This window comes from Fragaria vesca, linkage group LG5 (genome assembly GCF_000184155.1).
Source record: "Fragaria vesca subsp. vesca linkage group LG5, FraVesHawaii_1.0, whole genome shotgun sequence".
Lineage (NCBI taxonomy): Eukaryota > Viridiplantae > Streptophyta > Magnoliopsida > Rosales > Rosaceae > Fragaria > Fragaria vesca.
In genome coordinates this window covers 103,141-125,508 of record NC_020495.1, presented here as the reverse complement: position 1 = coordinate 125,508, position 22,368 = coordinate 103,141, and the positions used below count along the sequence as shown (strand labels likewise).

General features: G+C 37.5%; 3 protein-coding genes across 3 annotated transcripts in view; 2 read left to right on the top strand and 1 right to left on the bottom strand.

The window, feature by feature from the left end:
* The window catches only part of LOC101313211 (adenine phosphoribosyltransferase 1-like), a 4,880-nt gene extending 1,130 nt beyond the window's left edge, over positions 1-3,750 (top strand). The window contains exons 3-6 of the mRNA XM_004298607.1: positions 1,872-1,964; positions 2,706-2,855; positions 3,284-3,342; positions 3,456-3,750. Of these exons, the coding sequence (XP_004298655.1) occupies positions 1,872-1,964; positions 2,706-2,855; positions 3,284-3,342; positions 3,456-3,509 (356 nt within the window). The 3' untranslated portion in view covers positions 3,510-3,750. The remainder of the gene's footprint in view (positions 1-1,871; positions 1,965-2,705; positions 2,856-3,283; positions 3,343-3,455) is intronic.
* Positions 3,751-6,758: 3,008 nt separating this feature from the next.
* Positions 6,759-7,705, bottom strand: LOC101312632. Its single transcript, XM_004298605.1, has one exon. The coding sequence runs from the start codon at positions 7,620-7,622 to the stop codon at positions 6,759-6,761; it is 864 nt and encodes a 287-aa protein (XP_004298653.1). The 5' UTR covers positions 7,623-7,705.
* A 6,722-nt stretch (positions 7,706-14,427) lies between these two features.
* Positions 14,428-17,839, top strand: LOC101307697. Its single transcript, XM_004300660.1, has 2 exons — positions 14,428-15,109; positions 17,790-17,839. Exon 1 carries the CDS (start codon positions 14,428-14,430, stop codon positions 15,106-15,108), a length of 681 nt encoding a protein of 226 aa, XP_004300708.1. The 3' UTR covers position 15,109; positions 17,790-17,839.
* The last annotated feature ends 4,529 nt before the right edge of the window (positions 17,840-22,368 follow it).

Below are 22,368 nucleotides of genomic sequence, written 5' to 3'. Positions count from 1 at the left end.
CTCTCTCTCTCTCTCTCTCTCTCTCTCTCTCTCTCTCTCTCTCTCTCTCTCTCTCTCTCTCTCTCTCTCTCTCTCTCTCTCTCTCTCTTATTCTTCTTCTCGCTTGAGGGCATGTGCATTGTCCAATTTGCGCGGATGGTGGTTGGTGCTCGATGCCCACCTTGTTAAAAGTGGACCCTCAATTTGAATTGGGCCAAATTTTTGGCTTCATTATAAATTGGCTTTCCAACTTTGCTGTTGGATGACCCTTGTTTATTTATCTCTGTGCTGCTCTCCCCTTACTTTATTTCCTTGAGTTGCTGTTGATTGTTGGAGTTCATTATTATAACTTAGTGACTCTACTATAACAAGGTTCCAATATTTCTTGTTTTTGACCCTTCGAAGATAACTATAGTGTTTGTAGATAACATCTTAAATCTTGAGAAGTATTACATTTGTGATGATTATGAAGAAAACTTGAGTAGAATGTGATCGTAATTGACTCTGTTAAATATTTGTTTATATCACGCGTGCTTTCCTTTGCATTTATGGCTTATAGCAGGTATTGGAAAATACTACTAAAGGCCTCAAGGTCCTACAGAGCTTAAAATCTAATGTGCTCTCATTACAGATGGGCCTTGATTCTAAGTTATTATATTAAATTTTTTAATGATTTAGTTCTAGTTTGTTTATGGATGTTTTTTCCTGATGTATGTACACTAGGATCCATCTAATTGTGCGCTTATGTGTACTTTTGCTGTCTTTATGTGTTAATGAAAGCCTTTTTACCTAGTTTGGAATCTCCTGCAAATTATTCCTTTACATGGATTAGAATATTAGATATGATGTTTCCTCTTGGAAAGATAATAGCATATATCGTTGAATAAAGTTTATTCTCTATTTTGCGACCTCAAGAATCAGTTTTCGTTTACATTTGTTATCCTTGGTCAAATTGAAATCAAATCTTGGTAGTTTGACGTAAAAGCAATTACTTGCCCAAATTTTGAAGAGTAGAACTTGTATATGTTAACGACCTTTTTCCTCCAGATTTGTCTTGGAAACAATTCATGATCCGTGTTGTTTTTGCACTGGGATTCTGTTCAAAATGCCTTTTCATTTTGCTTTTCTTCTGTAGTTTTGTACTTGTTGGGTAGTATCCTTGAAAACTGTTTCTCTTGAGCCAGGGGACTGAGAATAGATCCTAGTGGAACTTTAATCCTCTCTTTTACTATCCTCTCTTTTACTTCTTCTTTCGAGTAAGGGACCTGAATATGGCAGTATAGAGTTCATCGTATTGTAGTGGAAACTTGAAATTTGATGGTAAAGATGTATACATTGTTGGGGACCTCAATATGGTTGGACCACCGTCCAGAGATAATTGTATCGTAGGAGACACTAATAAAATCTGTGAGAGGGATGCAGTAACTGTGTATTTTCTTTTTTAACCTGATTTGCATGTTTAAAGTGACATTCGTTTTTTCCTTTGCCTGCAATCAATAGGCGGATGATACATCTTGACTTACTTTGCTGGTGAAGTTTTACTGGTCTGCTCACATGATTAACATTGTAATTATGCTTCAGGACCTTTTTAGAGTTATTGGGATAAACCTTTTTCAGCATTCTAACTTTTAGCTTTTTTGCCACATTGTATTGGTTTTGAAAATTGAACCCTGCTATCAGTGTGCTACTATCATTCAGTGATGACCTTAACTTCCTGAATGATCTTTTCTGTTTATATTTATCAGTAATTCATGTTTGTGAGCATCAAAATTAGAAGGTCTGTCTGATGTATCACTTATATGTGTTGTTTGAAGTCTCAAGTATATGTATTGCCAAAAACATTTGCTGTACCCCATTCAGCATTCTCAAATTGTGGTTCTTGTTTATTCCAGGAATTGAGGCTCGAGGTTTCATTTTTGGTCCTCCCATTGCATTGGCAATTGGAGCAAAGTTTGTTCCCCTGAGAAAACCAAGGAAATTGCCTGGTGAGTTTTAATTTTACTATCACACCTCTTGGTATGTTTGTATGAACATAATGTCTGTACGATTGAGTTCATATAGGAAGCAATTGTTCTGTCGTTTGTCAATATAAAGCTGTTGATGATCTTGAAATGGTGCACTTGTATGCCTTTCAGATGCTCCTTGCTGATATATAGATCCTAAGCAATTTGTGATCAAGTGCAAAATACTTCTGCTCGGTTAACTTGCTCTTGCCTATCATTCATAAGATACAAGAGTTTACCCTTTCTTACCGAGTATACAAGTGGATGTGGCCATAATGCCAATGAATTGGTCCTTTGATGCAAGATGAGCTCAATAGTGTTTGTAGTTTACCTGATATGAAGCAAGTCAGAAGCCTGGATGATTTATGTTGTTTCATTGTAGCGCTATGGTCTATTCCTGTTCTCTGGTCTTTGTCTGTATATTTGCTGCTTGTATATATTTTAAGATGTTTCTTTTAAGTGGTCAAGGACGATCTAGGTATTCTTGCTCCAGTGAACTGCCAAGCTTCTTTATACCACTCAATTGGATCATGATACTCTTGAAAATTACTAATCTTATACATACAAATATATATATATATATATATATATGGTGTTCTAATATGGAAATCTGATATGCAGTTATGTCATCACTTATGTGCCATAAGACCACATTAGGAGTCTCATATAAGTCTTATGTTTTTTCCTCTCAATATATATAAAAGTGTGGCTTTTTTGTGGCAGGTGATGTACTTTTTGAAGAGTACACGTTGGAATATGGAAGGGACCGTCTTGAGATGCATGTCGGAGCAGTAGAACAGGGTGACCGTGCTCTTGTGGTTGATGATTTAATAGCCACTGGAGGCACGCTCTGTGCTGCAATGAGTTTGTTGGGTAAGCAATTATTTAAAAATTTTCAACAACTTTTTCTTAAACAGAAGTATTTTTTTTTGTTTTTGTTTTTGTTTTCTCCTGGTTATAAATAAAGCCTCTATTGCATTTATATCTGATAAGTGATCGATCCAAAAGTCATATCTAAGATTGCGCACGTTCAAAGAATGCTGCATTATGCATGCATTTTTATTTTATGATCGACTGTGTCTTAAAATGCATAACTATTATTAGCACTTTGTTGTTTGATGGATTAGTTGTCCAGTTAGAATAAAGTGACCTTCTAAACTGTGTAACACATATTAAATAATTGCTCTGTTTTTGTGTATTTTACTGTTCTGGCATGGTTTCATCTATTACCTTATCTTTTAAACTTGCTTGATTTGTCGATGGTAGTAACTCTTAGCGAAGATTAAAATGTTTTATCTCAGAACGTGTTGGAGCAGAAGTAGTTGAATGTGCCTGCCTTATTGAGTTGCCAGATTTACAGGTGTGTTGTTTTTTTTGGTCTTGGCTTTTCGCTGTTATATGACCAAGTATCTTCTTCATTGCTATGTTTTTGTGTGCCAGCAGTGTCAGTGACTTGTGTTTCTGGTGTTGCAGGGTCGTGAGCGATTGAATGGCAAACCATTGTATGTACTAGTGGAATCCCACTAAATTCTGGCAGGACTAGATTCGTCACATGAGATGATGATGCTGCATGACAAAAATGTACATTAGAGGCACATCACCGGGTACTCTCATCTCCGGAATCGGATTTTATCTACCCAATCCCATTCTATCTCATTTCCTGTTTCTTTCATTTTCCAAGTCTCTAAAAAACATGGTTGTTGAGACCCTTCATTTTACTTAGTACTAGTCGCATAGAGCATTGGATTATGGAAAGCGCTCTTGATTCAAGAAATGCAGTAGGTCTCATTTTTTCTTCTTTCCTAGAACTGAATTTATATTTAGTGATGGTGCCTTGGTGATTCTGGCACTCAAAACAGTGCCAAGATGAGAGCTTTCATGGATGGTAGGATCAAGGATGATTTATGATTATTTGGATAATCAGGTTCTGGAGAATGTCTGTCTTGTGAACCCTGAATAATTGACCATTATGAACATTTCATCCAATCACCGAACCCTGACCTTTATTGGTTGAGTGTCTGACTTGAAATCCCAGAAAGTTAAAACAGCCTCTGAAATTCAAGCTGAACTTGAGTTGGGGGTTCCGACTGCCTAAGCTCTGATACTGATATTTGATACTTTATCTGCGTTCATGACATAACCCAGTGTCAAAATCTGAATCTTAATCCAAAAGTTATATATTATTTTGTGTAATCAACAGTGTCTTAGCTTCTACAATGTCTTGATCACACAATGGTTTCTAAACATGAACATGACAAGTATAATGTTTGTAGTTGATGCAGATCGTTCGCTAATTTATTTCACATAAATTTGGTGTTTTAACCTTCTTTTTTTTAAATCATTTTTCATTGGCTTAGTTCTGTTTTTTTTTTTAAGGGTTTGGAACTAGCCTAGCTAGGAGGCTCAGCCTTGTGCCCAAATATTATTCATAATAGAAAGATGATTATACAGCGAGAGGGACATATCACCTTCACCTTAAGTACTAGCACGAAAATCTTCATCGAGGCTTAGTTTATTACTTTATTTTTACATTAAAAGTTGGGCTACTCGAAACAAAAAATAGAGTCGAGTATAACTGGCAAGTCCGTAATGTGCAGGCTCCTGAACTGCCTAATTCTGTGATTCTGGTTTCCAAAACAGATCATGTATACAGAGGCGTTGTAATGCTAGTTTGTATGATCATTGTACGCGATGATTTGTTGCTTCATTGATCGTAAGAAATGAAAACGAACAGTTTTTGTTAACTAGATAGTGAGAGGAAGAGGTAGGTGTCTGTGTTGTAAACTTCAATTAGGGTTGGGAAGAAAGAGATGGGTGCTATGTTTATTGGTAACAGGTAAGGAGTTCATTTTAAGCTCATAGAATCCGCTTTTCGTTCTCCTTGGAACTTTCCAAAATCCAGTTATTTCAAGACAAATTTTCTTTTCCTTTAATTGGTCTTACTTCCTAGAGAGTTTTCCTTTCCTTTTCTTTCTGGTGTATCTAGATATGGCAAGAGTTTCTGGTAATCGGAATTGAATTTATGGGGCATAAGCCTCCCGTCATAGATTGAGACCATTCACCACATTAATCAAACTTTTATTTTCTTCCAAGACAAGTAAAGGTCTTGTGGCAGCAATTGCGTGACTTGTGCTGTATTTTCTCAAACTTAAACCAAAAACCTGGGCAGCTAGCTGAGAGCGACTCTCCTACTTCTAACTATCTTAAAACTTTTTAAACTTCTACAACAGAAATTTAATGTGGTATCTAACAGCCAGCGACTAAACTAATCCTGTACTACTGGAGAAAAGCACTAAAACGATTTTCAATTGCTTGGCTTTTCATGCTCCAACCCTCAACTGGCAGACCCGATAGTATCCGGGGTCTGAGGCGATTCAGGGCTTTTCATTCATATTATCGATCTTTTTCAGTCGAATATCAACAGAGATGTTTAGGGTTTGCAGGCAGTTGTTTATACACAACATTTCCATCACAAAAGGGGCATCCGGGATTTGTGACATTATAGTATGACAGTAGAATGCTTATGGATTCTCTGTATTGTGTAAAACATATTTTACCACAGCTAGCTCGATGTTGGTAAGGAAATTAATTGGAGAAGACTTTACTAGTGCGTTGTTGTAGATGGAAGTAGTAGCCAGTATGCAAGACTCTCAGAATTAAAACCAGTACTGGGTGTGCAACTCAGAATCAATATATAGATTGTGAAATGTCACTGAAAATCGTCTACTGCAAATTCATATTTTGATGTGATGGGAGACATCTGCTTTTTGCTGGCGCAGCCCAACTGCCTCAGAAAGATAATACGAAAGACAACCTCTACTGCTATAGTCGAACATGAAATTCATTGGGGGTGATCGGGAAGAGCTTTAAGCTCGATCACACCTAGAAAAATTATGTCATTATATTAATCGAAAGTCATTGTGAATTACTATTGTTCTGTTAACGTAAATTTCAAGTATATTGTATTTGTTGTTGGAACCCCATTGTCAAGAAGTTAACTTGGTCTATGCCAATTTCTTACTAGTCACACTAAATTAGGAAAACTTAATACGGAAATGCAAAAACAGGTGTAGTATGTGATAGCTGGGAACTTTGATGTGCCTAGTTCTTGAACAGTTCATATCATCAAACATTTCAAGGTTGAATGAAACTGAAATCAATGGCTCAATATATGCAATGCAAAATGGAAACCGACGATATGTATTATTCACAAAGTATACGAATCAAACATGAAAATGAAAGTATGAAACTCCCATATATGTACGTATCTCGATCATTTCCAAACCACCTTCTGCCACTGTTAAGAGTGTTAAACATGCTCACCACACCATAATTATCATTATTATGTTTGTTGGTGATTGCTAGAAGACAATATGTAGCTTACTTAGATTTCAAACTTTCTCACCCTTTTGCTAGCATCATAGCTCCAATTATAAACATGAACCACCTGTACTCTAAACATTAGGTACTACTAAAATGATTCTCTATGACTTCATGTGGACGTTTGTGAAATTTTGAAAACCATCATAAAAATCCATTACTTACATTCATTAAAACGGTAATTTGCATTCATTCACAGATAATAAAATAGAGAATTGGTTAATTAAGCATTTATCAACTCAATTTTTCCATAATCACTCCAAACCCAGAAACAAGAAAAAAAAGAAAAAATTGAGGTGATAAATGCAAGAAAAAAAAGGTTGCTCAACCCCAACAAAGAAAGCAAAATATATAAAAGAGACGAATAAAAAAAAGAAAAAAGGAGCATTGGTATTTTTACAATTTATAGATGATAAGAAAGCACGGCAAGACGGCGCGTGGATCAAACACTAGCAACTCCCCGTTGTCTCCACTCACTGAGTCAAACCCAAGCCGGCCATCCAGCAACGATTGGAGCTCCAGCTGCTTCGAGACCCGACCCGCAACGACCCGGCAAACCAGCATGGCTCTCCTGCCCCTCGCCCCGCCCGCATTCTCGTGGGCCACACCGCTACCGGAAAACGTGCAAATGGCGGAGCCTTTGCCTCTGTGGAAGCCCCACGCGCCACCGAACGCGTCGTGAACCCCAGTGCCAGATGGTGTCCCCAGGCAGTGGAAACGCATGACCTCGTTTCCGTCGGCGACGCACCGCGCATTCTCCTCCTCGAACTCGGATCCCACTTTCCGGGATCCAGCGTCCGACCCGGCCCGGGAACGAGACTTGACGACTTCCCTATACTCCTCGAACCGCGCCACCGTCTTGGAGCCGTTCTGGACCTTGAATATCATCTCGATCCGACCCGAAAACGCCTTGGGGCTCCAGCTGGTGTGGAAGATAATCTCTACGACATTGCGCGACGGGTGGCCCTCGGGGAGCTCAGTCAGAAACGGGTCGTGGGTTCGGGGCGGCCGGGTACGAGGTGCTGGGCTCGGAAAAGCGGGTTCTGGCTTCCCGTGTCTTTTCGACGGAGGCGGCTTGGATTTTGTGGGCTTATCGTGGTGGTGCTTGGCGGCTGCTGTGTCGACGACGACGTCTTTGATGTTCTGAAAGCTCTTTCTGCAGCTGACGCTGTTCATCAGCGTTGTTTTGGGGCTGGGGTGATACACGTCATCGAATGCCCTAGACTTGCACTGCAACGACTTGACCCATCCGCTCGCCATTCACTTCAATACGACCCCGTTTTCCGATGAATGTGGTCGTTCTTTCTTCTTTCTCAGTCAGTCAGTCTGGGGAGAAAAGAAAGGAATGGAAATGGAGGAGGAGGAGGAGAGGGATATGGCGGGGGTTTATTAAATGGGTGTATTCGACTTTCTAACTCATGGATACGTAGAGGGGTAGAGGGAATGACGGGAATGCCCTTCTCTTCCTTCAAGGCTAGGGGAGAGGACTCGAACAAAAAACAAAGCCCATCAATGGAGGGTGGAGTGAAGTCAAGAGAGAGGCGTCCCAGCTGGGTACTACTGTTGCATGGTGATTATGGTCTTTTGGGGTTTTGTTATCCTTTGGGTCATAGAGAGAGTTGATTGGATCAATATGATTGCTCTGGTTAATTAGGGATAGATTTTGTACGGAGAGGTTTCAAACCCTAATATTGGGTTTTGATTTTGCGGTTGTGATGTGATCTTTGCCCTTCACACAATGGGTCGATCCATATTTCATTTTCATGCATTCTTTATCAAATGTATTTTTTTTTAATTAAACAAATAACTGAAAAATACTATAACGAATCAATATTGTGAGTCGAACTCAATAACGACCTCTCACTTACAGACGAAAGATTGATGTCACTAGACTAAATGGTACTGAACAGATACAGTATATATATATATATATATTACGTATATAAAAAATACTATATGTTTCAGTAATTACGTCAAAATTGCATTTAAATTATCGAAATCTCGAGTCATGTTTTAGAATTTTTATGTCATTGTCTTTCGATTCGATGAGATTCTTATTAAAGATTTTTTGTTATTTTTCTCATAAAGTTTTCTCCTTCTTTGGTTGTTTCCATAGAAATTAATGACCTAGCACAACAAAGAAACAAAGGATCCTCTAGGACCAAAAATCTGTTGATGCTGAAACATGCAAATATAAAAATAAAGCTAGCTAGCTATATACGCTAAAACAAAAGAGAAAAGTCATCTGAAATATCTCTATTTTATGATCTCGCGAATGTGCGTTGTAGTGTCAAGGCCGTACGTAATAAGTCATTTTAATGCTTGTAAATTTTTTATTTATTTTTTGGTTACATGCTTGTAACATTTTTGTTTCTTAATGAAATGTTTCTTCTAACTAATAAACAGAAAGAAAATCTATTGTATAATGTAGTATATATTCAGTTTTTCATTGTATATATGTGTTCTTTCTCTCTTTCGATCTTCAGACCACAAGATGGAGAGTCATACAAAACCACACTGCAATGATGTTCTGTAGAAAGAAAAGGCAGATAGGTCTCCCTTTTTTGCTCTTGAAGTTTGAATGTTGCTCATAATGAGAAGGCCACTCAGAAACTCAATTTAGTTTCAGTGACACAGCTAGCTTTTATTTGCATTCATTTGAAAATAGACACCCTGTGGGCGAGTGTCTGATTAAGTCTAATTCAAGTCCAGTCATTTTCTAATAAAGACCTTGCTCTGACATCTTAACCCTGAATCGCTGAATGGGTTAAATTTGTTGCTCCTTGAAATTCAAGAAACAATAACTCCCCTTCGTACAGTTCTTGGTGAGGTTTAATAAGTTTTGCAATGAGACAAACGATCGAGCTATATATATATATATATATATATATATCTGAACAAACTGAACCCTAGTTTTGTTTCTCATGATCATTTCTGCGCAAAAGCTCCACCTATATGGGTATTTTTTGCAGTTCTTATAATGAAAGTCTGGGAAATGTTAAGAACAATCATACGTTTGGACCACGGTCAGCTAGCACAGCCAGGGTTTAATTTGCACATGAGACTCGATCCTTTTGCGTGTACTTCAGAATTGATCAAAACGGAATGATGAATGGCCTTTAATTGTTATTTACAGTTGGGGTCTGTTATCAAAATGTGGAATTCAGTTCTGTGAATCGTGTATGTAATTAATCTCGATCGTATTAGCTAGTAATTAATCTTGACAATTAAAAATTATGTAAAATATCATCGTTTTATATATTGTACTATATATTCTAGTTTTGAAAATGGTAAAGGGGACAAAGCGAAGTGGAATCTCTTATAGAAGTTTGATCGAGGTATATAGGAGGGGATAGAATAGAAGAATAGAAAGAGAATGGACAGTTGGATTACTTGGATACTAGCTAGCTAGACGAAGAAGAAAGGGAGAATGCATCTAAAAAAGCTCTGAAATTAAAACTAGTAAAACGACAACCTTCTAGTTTTGATTATTATCTTCTTGTACTCTAGCTCTGTAAACCCTAATTTCATCTTAGGCACTACTAATCAAGCAGGTTTGCACAGAGTTTGGTGCTCATTGGGATAATGACTTTTGTGCTTACACCAGGAGACAAATTATCTAATCGAAGCTTAATGACCAAAGTATGGTTTTATTTATATATAATGCCACACCAAATGGTCCAAGCCTTGACAACCCAGTTCGTCAAAAAATGGGGAAATTCAAATTCAAAGCGAAAGGGAAGCTTCTGTGGGTGTGGTTTTATAATGTGGTAATTATGAGATTCTGTATGGAGCTGGTTAAAAGAAGTGCATGGTAAGTTTAGGAGTGCAGAAAAGTAAAAACTTAGTGGCTGGGACATATGGGGTTTAGGGCTGCCGGTGGGGTTTTGCCAGCCTTTGCTCTCACGCCTGAGACCATCCCCGGGAACTGCGTTGTATTTTCCAAGCGTGCTCTATTGGGGTCTAGATCGAACCCGGCCTCCAAATTGGGCAGCTCTATACCTTTCTCCTCTCAAGTTTTTCAAATTCCGAATGAGATTGTTGTGGACTCGCGGATAATGCTACATAAGTGATATTTCACCGGTGCTACATAACGCTTATCCATTATTTATTATGGTATCATGCATAGTGGTTCCTCAAGTATTTTAAAATAATAATAAACCGTATGTACATGTAATTGTTTAAATTGAGAATCTAATAACATAAACCATTAGAAAAAAAACTCTAATACATATAACACGAACATGATGTGAAATAATACATTTAACCTGTATACACTTATTTAAGAAGAAGATGATAAAATCTCCTTAACTTATCCAACTTCATAGTGCAACTAACCAACCAACCAAGGTGGTTGACACAATCAATTTGAAGAGTTAAGAGCAAGTAAGTGATGATGGGAAGAAAACAAAAGAAAATAAAAGGTATTAGCTTCTGAGAGGGAGATGTGCCTTGCTGACTTGCTCTATCTATCAACCACAGTTACCATACCCTGATCAAGGGCCGGGGTTTAATTGGGAATATCTTTTGACCAATTTGGGGTCATGGAAACATGAATGCCTTGATGGTTTGGGATGGATAAAGAATTCAACTCCCCTGGTCTCTCCTCTTTGTTTAATACATGCAGCACAGAGTCTTATACACCTTGATCTTGAGCACCATTTAAATCTGCCATGAATTCTTTGCAGCTAGCTAGCTTGGGAATGGGACTTTCGCAATTGGCATCCTGGTAGCCTTTTCAACAACCACATTCATACGTAATTTGTCAACAACTTAATTTCTGTCTAGGGGTGGCTTGTAGTTTGAAAGTTGAAACTACTCTCAGTTATATATCTAGGTTCAGACTCAAATCTATCTAGGTTTGAAAACAGCAACCACATCACATCTAGCTCATCACTTGTTTTTTTGTGGATTTTGCTCGTAACAATGGGGACGACAATCCTTTGTCCTATATATCTGGCTACTGCAAAACTGAGAAAGGAAGATCGATCTCATCCTTCTTTGTTAAGTTTCTTATCCAGCCTTTATCTCGAATGCAAGAAATTTTCAGGCAAAACACCGCGAATGATATCCTTTAAATATATATTGTAGAGTTTCCGGAAGATTAAATGAAGTTCTATTTTTCCACCAATATTCTTACAATTAATAATCATATGATGCATCATCGATCTTTTCAGGATTAATAAAACAAATAAAACGTCGATCTCGTATATGGGATGTATTAAAACAAAGGAACTGAAGAAAAATCATTGTCATCAATCGATCTATAAAACAGTAATACTGATCTCCGATACTCATCATAATTACACTTGATCCATCATTCCATCCCACTCATAATCCTTACATCCATATCTATCTCTTTAATCATTATGTTAGGATCATACCGAACTCTGATGATAATGTAGATTATAATTGCATATACCAGAAAAAACCACAAGTATCTCAACCCAGAATTAAACAATGAGATAAAATCGAGGACAGTGGTGGGGTTCAGATCGATCGATCAAGCATGATTGATGATCACAGGTCCTCAATCAGGTAGGGAGTGATTGTCGGCTCTTTACCGAAATCAAACAAAACACGAGGAGGTTTGTCCAAGTCTCCCCAAAGGCCAAGCAGAAACGTTTGTACTGCGAGAGTGAAGCTATATATGGAGGATACGATCATATATCGTTGTTGGTAATCAAGGACGGCCGGGTCGGAGGAGCTTGGACCCAGAAAATACAGGTGGTCCTAATGATATGCATGTCCTATAGTATTGTAGATGTTAAGAGAGAGAGAGAGAGAGAGAGACTACTTGACTGCGTGCCCTAGCTTGGTGTCCACCTTTAATTTTTCCCCCCATTGACATTTCACACTGCGTTGGATTTTTGCAAGGACAACAAAAACTGGACAAAGACTGAGAGACATACATCTATACCCGTGACTATTGAAAATGAACCAATTTTTTTAATCTTGAATTTGTTGCGCCATTTGAGTCATTCGATCGATTTATATTTCATTCATTTATTCTGCTGTTGTTACTATGAAATGCTACTGAAAATGAGTAAAATAAAAAACTTCGCACTTTAATTTCAAAAACGAAGTTTCACTCTGTATATGAATAATTGTATATCTATACATAGATCAGTTACTATATATCGTCACGTTACCAGTCGATACTTTCTTCATATCAAAATTAAGTTTCAATAAAGAGAAATTTTAAATACACACCTCTAATCTCTTAATACACACCCCTATTATTTTATGTTTCTATTGAGATTTTATAGGTAAGCTAAATGACCAAAACATATATCTATTATTAAAAAAAAAAATCGCACTAGAAGTATTATTTCCAACATCTTCTACCCTAAAATCGTTGAAAGCACGTCTTCTCCCTTAACCTCAATTCTTCTCCACAATTCATTTGGGTTGTATATATATATATATATATTTATTTTTTTTGTATCCGTATCAGCTTTAGTTTGATCTTACAGATCATATTTTCAAATACTGTATCTTTATCAGCTTTAATTTGATCATGTAGATCATATTGTTAAGTACTACATCTTTATCATGACATGTTTTATCGAATAACTAGCTATCTATGTTTAATAGCTACTGTACTTCTACAGTTGTACTAGCTTGTGAATTTTGAAAACTTGTATTGGTGATTTAGAGTTGGGATATAACAATAATCATTTGATTATAAATTGAACGATGATAGCAAAAATTAGACGAAATAATATGTAAAAAGAGATACCAAATAGTAAATATATATTAATTATATTAAATAACGAAATATTTCATAAATTAAGGACATTTTAAGCAGTTTGGGATGTGTATTAAGTATAATACTGAAATGAAAAATTTGATAGGTGGTGTATTAAGTAAATGATGTGTATTAAGATATTAGGGGTGTGTATTTAAAATTTCTCTTCAATAAATGAAAAACGGAATTAATGTCTTTGGTTATGTCTGTCATTTGAATGATGAAGATTAAGTGGAATTGTCTTTCTTCATATCAAAATTAAGTTTCAATAAATGAAAAACGGAATTAATGTCTTTGGTTATGTCTGTCATTTGAATGATGAAGATTAAGTGGAATTGTGAATTGTCACTTGTAGTAAGTAAGTTGAAATATATGAAATGTTCGCAAGTGGCAAGAGTGAGTATGCCTTTGACATGCTTTAATCATTTGCCCGACAAAATGGCCATTACCAGAAATTAAACAAGAAGAATTCTCATTGCACAACTTTGCATATGCACCATTTTCATTTGTTTGTTTAATTAACTTCCACCCTAGCTAATGTGACACTTATGACTTTTGCCATACAGCGCTACAACATGTATACGTATGGTCTCAATTTGATTCAATATAAAGTTGGTCTAATTGCATAGGATATTATAATATATAGGATTCGAGTTTCGAGTTCACAATATATAGATAATTAGATATGTAGCATGGGTTTTATTGATTTCATTCTAATTTCTTTGCCATTCGGCAATGCATGGAATTCAATTAAGAATTAACTAATTAGAGGCATGCACATGGTTTAAGGTCAATCATTAAGGTGTTTAAAAACTCCATGTGCCGCATTCTCTCCATATTTGAAGGTCTTTGATTCTTCATATATTCTTGACCATACCCGGTTTACTATTATTGATCGGTGTTTTTTAAGAACATATTCAGTACACGGCGTGTATTTTTACATACATATATGAATGGTTATGATTAGATGAAATAATATAGAAATATGGTGATCAAACATATGAATTGTTATAAACGGTTAAGATCGTATCGTGTAAATACACGTCGTGCATACAAAAATTTTCAGTGTTTTTGTCAGTCACAGTTTAAACGGGCTTCGTCTCGTTGGAGGCTTTGAACTAAAATTTGATTCCTGATGATAACAACTTGACCCTTTTCCTTCATTGTGATTTTATGAAAATACATTTCAGTTCGGCCCACTTATTTGGGCCCGATTCTTTTAGTCCAGTGTCCAAGGCTCAAACCCGTCTCCCTCTCTCTCTCTCTCTCTTAACCAACTGTTCTCAACTGTAACGGCCTACACTCACTCAAGTTATGGACCCAACACCACCCGCCAAAACCACCGCAGCTCCGCCGCCACTCCTCCGCCGATTAGTCGCAATAGACACCAAGATCTCTCAAGAAATCCACATTCTCGCCAAACCCTTCCTACCTCACTCCCTCCTCCTCCTCCTCGAAATCTCCGCCGACTTCCGATTATTCTTCCCCGTCGCGCTCTCCCTTCTCCTCGCCCCGCTCCTAAGCCCGAACCCGAACCCGAACTCCGGCCCAATCCAACTCCTCCGCCCCTTCCTCTCCCCTCTCCTCCTCGGCCTCCTCCTCGACCTCGCCCTCATCGGCCTCATCAAATTCATCGTTCGCCGCGCCCGCCCCGTCTACAACAAGAACATGACCGTCGCCGTTTCGGTCGACCACTTCTCCTTCCCCAGCGGACACGCCTCTAGGGTTTGCTTCGTCGCCGCTCTCTTCTACCTCTCCGCCGCCGCTCTCACCGACGCTCTTGTCTACTTCAGGTCGACGTCGCCGGCCATCGAGCGATGGATCGGTGCGGAAGTCAAGGCCGTGAGTGTTCTGGTCTCGGTCGTCTGGGCCTGGGCAGCGGCCACCTCGATCTCTAGGATCTTGCTCGGCCGGCACTTTGTCTTCGACGTCTTCGCCGGAGCTTGCTTGGGCGTGCTTGAGGGTGTAGTAGCCTTCCATTTCCTCAGATTTTAAGGTACGTACGGCCATGTAATTTGAATTCAAATTGTTGAAATGTATGCTAAATGCTATTCAGAATCAGTCTTTGATATAAAACTAGTTATATATGGATGATGCATTGCTAAACATCTTATGGACTGAAATTTTTAGAGCTGTATCAAGTTGGCTTGTTTTTCTATTCAAGGGATGGATTGAGATTTGCCCCCATGAGAATTTTGATAGATATTAAGAAGAACTAATATGAGCTCTGGAGTTTGGTTTTGAGAAAGAGTTTTTAGTCAGTCACTCACTTCATTTACTTTGTATCTTCCTACCATTAGTTGGACATTGGTTGTAATGTAGTATAATAGTACAAGATTATATCAAATGGCAAAGAAACAACTTAGGAGGTTCAAGTTCAATTTCTATGTGATGTGCCTGAGAAAATGAAACTGCAGATAAGACTCCTTACTGTCAAACGGAAAAGAAACAGCTGTATAAGTTGGCATATGAGCTGCTTATACCCTTCCCCTAGTGTTCAAGCCTCAGTGTCGTGCATGCTGGAAAATGTACAGCATGAGTATGGCAGGTTCCAATCGTTCCATACAAGTATTACAATTTTGGGTGTAAATGCGTCTTTTAACCACCAATTTGGCAATTATAAAGTATGAAATGTTTTACCTGTACCTAAAAATACCCTAAAACCTTCTCCTCTGACCCAGGCTCGATACTGACCCTCTAGCAAACGCTTCAATCTTTAGGAGGTAGGAAGTTCAGGGACGGATCTTAGTTGAAGCATCTCTGGGCTGTAGCCCATAGAGAAATTTCTACCCAATTAACGTTACTACATGTGTAATTATATATATGAAAGAAAATATCAGTTAGCCCAGCCAATCAATCTCTCTCTACGTTTCTATCTTTGTAATTTTTCCTTGCTTTTTTTGTTTTAGTTAACCAATTCAAAGCAGCCAACTCTACTTTGGATTTTTATTTTATTTTCTTTACCATCCTCTATTTATTTACGGACTTGAATGGATTGAAAGACATGACAAACTTCTACAATATCAAATAAGTACTAAATCATTTATATATCTATCATCCGATTAGAGAAAAGTCTATATATATATGCCTTAATTATATCATACTCTAGCTACAGTTGACCATTTGTATCATGCTATTGGCCTATTGTATGTCCATAACATTTGTCAAAAAATATTTTCTAAATTGTTTTGTTCATATTTTTACCTTTAACACATTTAAATTTTTTGTTGAAGAAAGAAGAAAACATTGCATATTATTTTGAAAAAAACTTAGCCTAGGGTATTTCAAATTCCTAGCTCCGTCCCTGAGGAAGTTCTAGCAAATAGTTTGGTATAGGCACCCTGAGGTTGTATAAAGTACACTTTTGCATCAAGGCTACCATAGAAAGTTAACAGTTTGACACTCATTTGGGGCTCTTTCCTTTTCCATTCTAAATAACTTTAAGTTAAAGATGAGAGGGCAACATCAAAAAATCTCCAGTGAGATTTGAAGAATAAGCCACTCTTTACCCCAGTCTGCCCTAAAGAAGCAGCATGTTCCCTTTCTCTAGCTTTGTACATCGAAACACATGGTAAAATGCTATGATATACAATTGAATGTAATGTAGTAGCATATGCATCCAGTATTACTAACAATCACCACATCTTGCTTCTCACCCCCCTTCCCCATAGAAAACTGAAGATCAAATTACTTTTGTTTTATTTAATTGAAGATATATCTATTGTTTGTACCTGTCTTTAGCATGTTATGCTTTTGATGTAGGAGAAACGTTAAATTTCAGTTTAGAACTTAAAAAAGGATGTGATCCATAAAGATGGGCTTGAGGTTGAATAATCATGATTAAGGATGAATTTAATTGGTAAAAACTTAACAGAATGTTGTGTTTCTGATATAGTGAGTTAATTAAGGTATGGTAAAGTGATCTTTCTGGAATAGTTCATACATGATAGAAACTCATCTCCCTTTGATGATGCTAAGAAATTTTATTCAAATAAATGAAATGAACCCTGAACAAATCTATTTTAGAACTGTAAAGCCTTGTATGCAAGGGATAGACTCCTGCAACCATGACATACTTGCTTATTTGGACAGTCTTGCCAATTTTTTTTTGGTGGAAGTAAGGCATGTATTTCTTTACCCTGTAGACTGGAGTTAGAGGTACTTTCCTTAAATCTGAGTGTTTTGCTCATATGTTGTTATGAGTTTGCATTCTGTACTAAAAAGTATATTTACACAGTTCATTGTCTGATGGAGGTGACTTCTGACTGTAGGATGGGATGATTCCGGACTAGATCAACCTCCATCTCCTCAATCCCATGTGATGCTCTTGGAAACTCTGTTTTTGTCAATCCCATGGGATGCTGCTATTCCTTTGTTGACGGGACCTGGGATGCTGAATTGACATAGCCTTCAACTGTAACTGTTTTTTTTTTTTTCCAACTGTATTAACCTCTGTATTTATCTCATTCAACAACATTGGACAAGCTGTCTATTCAGCTTGTATATATATTTAGTCAAAGGAGAAATCACGATCAGTATCTATTAAGCACGCCTCAATTATTTTCTGATTGCATTGTTTGATTAGGTCGGTGATATAATGATTCATTGCGTATTCATTTGTTTCAATGAAGCCTTTCAATGTTGGTGCCGTCAATGATTGTTTTAATTTTGTGTAGCATGATTTTCATCATCGCTTATGCGAAAAGAGCCTCGATTTGAAGAGTTCAAAACCTCCTCCTCCTACTTTGTTGACTTGACAACTGGGCTTTGTATTTCTCAATGGAAGATAAAGGAGAATCTTATGTTGAAAGAGCGAGGCTCAAAATCTCACTCAGGATCATCTCTTTCGTTTTCATTGATCTGCCTAACTTGACTCTTTTTTTTTCCTGGTCATGTGTAAGTTCATTTTGAGGAAAATGCATTTTGATTTATGAAATTCATTCCGAAAATTGTTCTACGTTCCTGAACATCTCAAATTCTGAACCACGCCATTAGCTGCAATATGCTTTGAAAATCTAAAGAGCATCGTAATACGCATCCATCATATGCTTCCGAGCATCGATCGTAACACCGTGAATTCAAATGATTGTCTTGTTATCGTTTTGTTTCGTGTCCTTGAGGATATATGGCTCTGTGTGTGTCATGATGCAGCTCTACTAGTTGTTGATTGATCTTAATTAGGTCTCAACCCACCCACTGCTTGAGGGTCCTGCCATTTGATCTTAATGATTGATAGACGATCGATGAGATTGATCTGTTTAGGCGGATGGGAAATGTGGTTGGATCTTTGCAGTTGTGTGGGTCACCTGCATGTGTGCTTTTCGATTTTTCGTGTTCATAATTAATTGTTTTACTGCTGAATCCACAAATTAACTCCGGCTTTATCTGTGAATGTGAATCTAACACAAGCTTTGTCTGAGAAAGTGGTCCAAGCAGCAGCAACAGCTTCTCGATCGTTGATGGCATTGCGAGCGAGATTGATAGAGATCATGTACGTGACTAGGTTGGCTCGCAAACGCATCCCCAAACCTTGAAGATAAGAATCAAGGTGGAAAGATACATTCCACTTCACCTTCAATTTAGTCCATGCCATCTAATTCTTACGCTGGTGACTTATTTGATACAACTCAAACAATCAAGTTGTGTGTGATGCCGCTGTCAATGTCCATGGATCGATAAGAACCTAGCTAGAATATATGGTCTGTGATTCACATTTGCTTTAGATTCGCAAATACAAGGGCACGTCCGTACACTTATCTTATCGATCAAGGAAGATGACTCTCATTTCCTTAGTTAATCAGTGTGATGGCTACTTTCCGCCGGAACAAGTTAGCAACTTTGTCAAATTCAATCATAGAAGAAGGAAAAATTAGACCCCAGAAGAAAAAATCTTACGAGTCTGCTCAACTTTTCAATTCTGGGGTTCAAATGAAAGGCAGTTGTGTGGTTCTGGTGGCCATGTTGTGGCTGTCAGAATTGAAGTATGCTTATCTATTTGGTGCTTCTACCATGGAACTTGGACCACCTGAGAACTCTGATGAGCTTCCGAGTTATAGAAGAACAGTCAAGGCTAGCTATTTGATTGGGACCTAATTCAGGGGTGAAGACAAAACCTCTGGGTGAGGATGACTACGAAGCAGCCTGGTATAGGTAAACATGATGAATGATGATGAGCTAGGTAGCTCTAGTCCGTTGATAAGTATGATATGCCAGTAGTCCATAAAGTGATGTAAACATGTGAAGCTATAGCTAGTTGCTGGTGTTGATTTCTGCACGATAGTTTGTGTTTTTGGAGGCCATATATGCATGGATTATTGAAGTGATATGGCATAGTGCCTTGAGAAAAGCTGAGCAAGGAGCCAAGGACCACTGATCGAGCTAAATTGAGTGGATTGCAAAGAACCTGAGGACTGCCCCCTAAATTAGATTTGATTGATTACATGTATTTCTGCATGAGCAGTGTCAGTGATGTCCATCACTGCCACTAACACAGGAACTGGGCAGATCAGCAGAGAGTCATAACTGAAACTGTTCCAGTCTTTGGGAAGAGCTGTAGAGATGGAGACAGTACAAATCATTTTGGGTTTTGTCCTCTCTAATCTGGCAACAAGGCAACCTTTTCGTATTTTAGGCTTTTAGCTAACCCTTTTTCACCACTTTGCACATGTACATGCATGATCATCTCTTAATTACCCAGTATCGATCGATTGAAATCCTTTGAAGAGAACCCTCTTGCGTTAGTTGACAAATATTTGGTCTTTGGGTTTTGATTTCTCTTTTTACGACAAGGTTTCAAGCACATGAATTCAAACTGAGAAATCGGATCCTTATAAAATAGGTGTTATTAATACGGAAGAAATTACAAGTGGCGGTGATAAGGTAGAACAATACTCACTTGAATAGACATTGCCTATAGCTTTAGGGCACCCTTGATTTCTACATTGCCAATGGATGAATTCGACGAAGCTTTTGAATTTTGTATTGCCAATTTGTTCTTGGAGTAATTCAACCTGGTATTTATAATTTTATATATGCATGGATCCCTAGCCTCTGTGTATTTGTTCTTGAATAATCACCAAATAATTCCAAAGCACCCTCACAACTTTCACTTCGATCCTTTAAGAGACTCGTCCGTAGTTTGATACCCTCCTTTTTTTGAGCTTTCTGAAAGGTCGTCTGAGCACGATCACTGATGAGTCTAGGATTCATTTGTGATTTGCTGTACTGATTTGACATCCTTGACTGAATTGGAACTCTAAGAAATAAATCTTTTCTATGCGTTTCGCGGAAGTATTTTGCCCCAGATTCCCTTGTAAATAATACAAAACCAACTGTTGTTTAATTTGTAATTTCTGCAGAACGTACTCTCTATTAATTTCCAGAGTCCAGACAGACAGTCGAATAGTGAAATGACTGAAATTCAAATATTTTTCCTGGATTCGAATCTGGAACACTGCTCTTTTAGTTGCCAAATAGTACTGCTCCTCCGTCAGTATTAGTTATTACAGTATGGTATATACTATGATATCTATTTGTATGTATTTGATTCTAAATTTTTATTTTTGCTAGCTGGGCAAATATTTGAGAGATAGATGATCAAACCTACGGAGTTTGAACCTCGTGGAATAAGCTGTTGGGATTTATAATAATAACCAGCAAGAGATGAGGGACCTCCATATGGTACAAAGTGGTTGGAAACAGTAGTTTGCTATAATGAAAACTAGATTTTTTTGGAGAAGAGAAAGCTAGTCCTTAATCCAGTTCATAAAAACAAACATAATCGGAAAGGATTGGATGACATTACAAAACTCCAGTTTTGTTTTGTATCACAAAAAAAAGACATTACAAAACTTCAGTTTCAATGGTTTATATTCACATATGACATTCAGAAAGAAGGAAAGAAAATGATGTTTCATATGCTTAATTAGAAGTTGCACATGCACTAGAAACTTTCAAATCTGTGTTTGGTGGCTACAAAAGACACTATGCATGTCATTATCCTGCTAATCCAATCAAGTGAAGAAAACCGGCCCGCATCATAAACAATGAAGTTTTGACATGAATCCCATCAAACATGATTTAGGGTTAGTAGGGTAGTAAGAAGGATGGTATGGGCAAGCACATGCTAATGCTGGGGTTGAGATGCATATATGTACAATGAGAGATCGATAGAATTATCATTTGTGATAAGATAGTGGCCGATAAACAGAGAAATATTGCTCCATGCACAGAGGACATAGTAGTAGCTGGGAGGGGGGGGGGGCCTTGCATTAGTGCTCTAATGAGTTGTTTCCCAACTGGAAGGTCTTGTGATTCTCCAACGGAGAAATTTTTTCATTGTTTGGTACTTGAGAAACAAGGATTTGATTGCTAGTTGTTGGCTTTCTTTTGGATCACAAACCCACCCTGTATAATTCATCAATTTTCATTGTTTGTTTCTTGGGAAATAATAATTCTTATCAATAAGGTGATCGATGGGGTTGAAGGACAACCCTAGCTCCTTTAGTTGCCCCGTGCCCCCACTCTCTCTACAATCTTAAGAAATCGAATCCCTCTGATCGATTAGGTCGATAGTTTTGAGTCTTTTATCTGTCAAATCTTTAATAAGTCTAGTCATCTAGAGCTATTACGTATGTGCATGTTATGTTTTATTTTCTTTACAGTTCAAGACTGTGTTTGTGTTTTGTCATTAAGAAAAGAGGCAGAGGAGGAAACCATGTTTATGTTGCTCGTGTAAAAGATGGGGGCCGAGGAGGACGTGTATTTCCAGTAGGTAGAGTGGGAGGCGAGGACAATGGGTCATGTCAATGACATTGGGCATTATAAATATGTGCAAATAATTCCCAAGCACAAACTAAGAAACTTCATAATTAATGAATGATTTCCTTTAATAGTGAAATTGTAATTTGAATGTATATATGATGTATCACAATTCACAAGTCAAGAAATTGGCTTACAATATTTTGGTAATGTTTTCACCGTTATATGCATAAATTTTTCTAATATAATTTTTATATATTGGGCATATACATTCGAAATGCCTATCTTGCCTAAGGCATGTGAGTTGTAGATACGTCTATGGTAAAATCTGCAATGTGCTTATGTTCTTAAAAACAAAACATAAGTAAAAAGATAAGTGGAAAGAAAAATGCACTATATCATATAATCATAGCTTAGGTTAAAACTAAAAGGTACAGATTGATTTTGGTCTTTCCACCACATTTTTATTCTTGTTGTCTCCAAACTTGTGCTGTG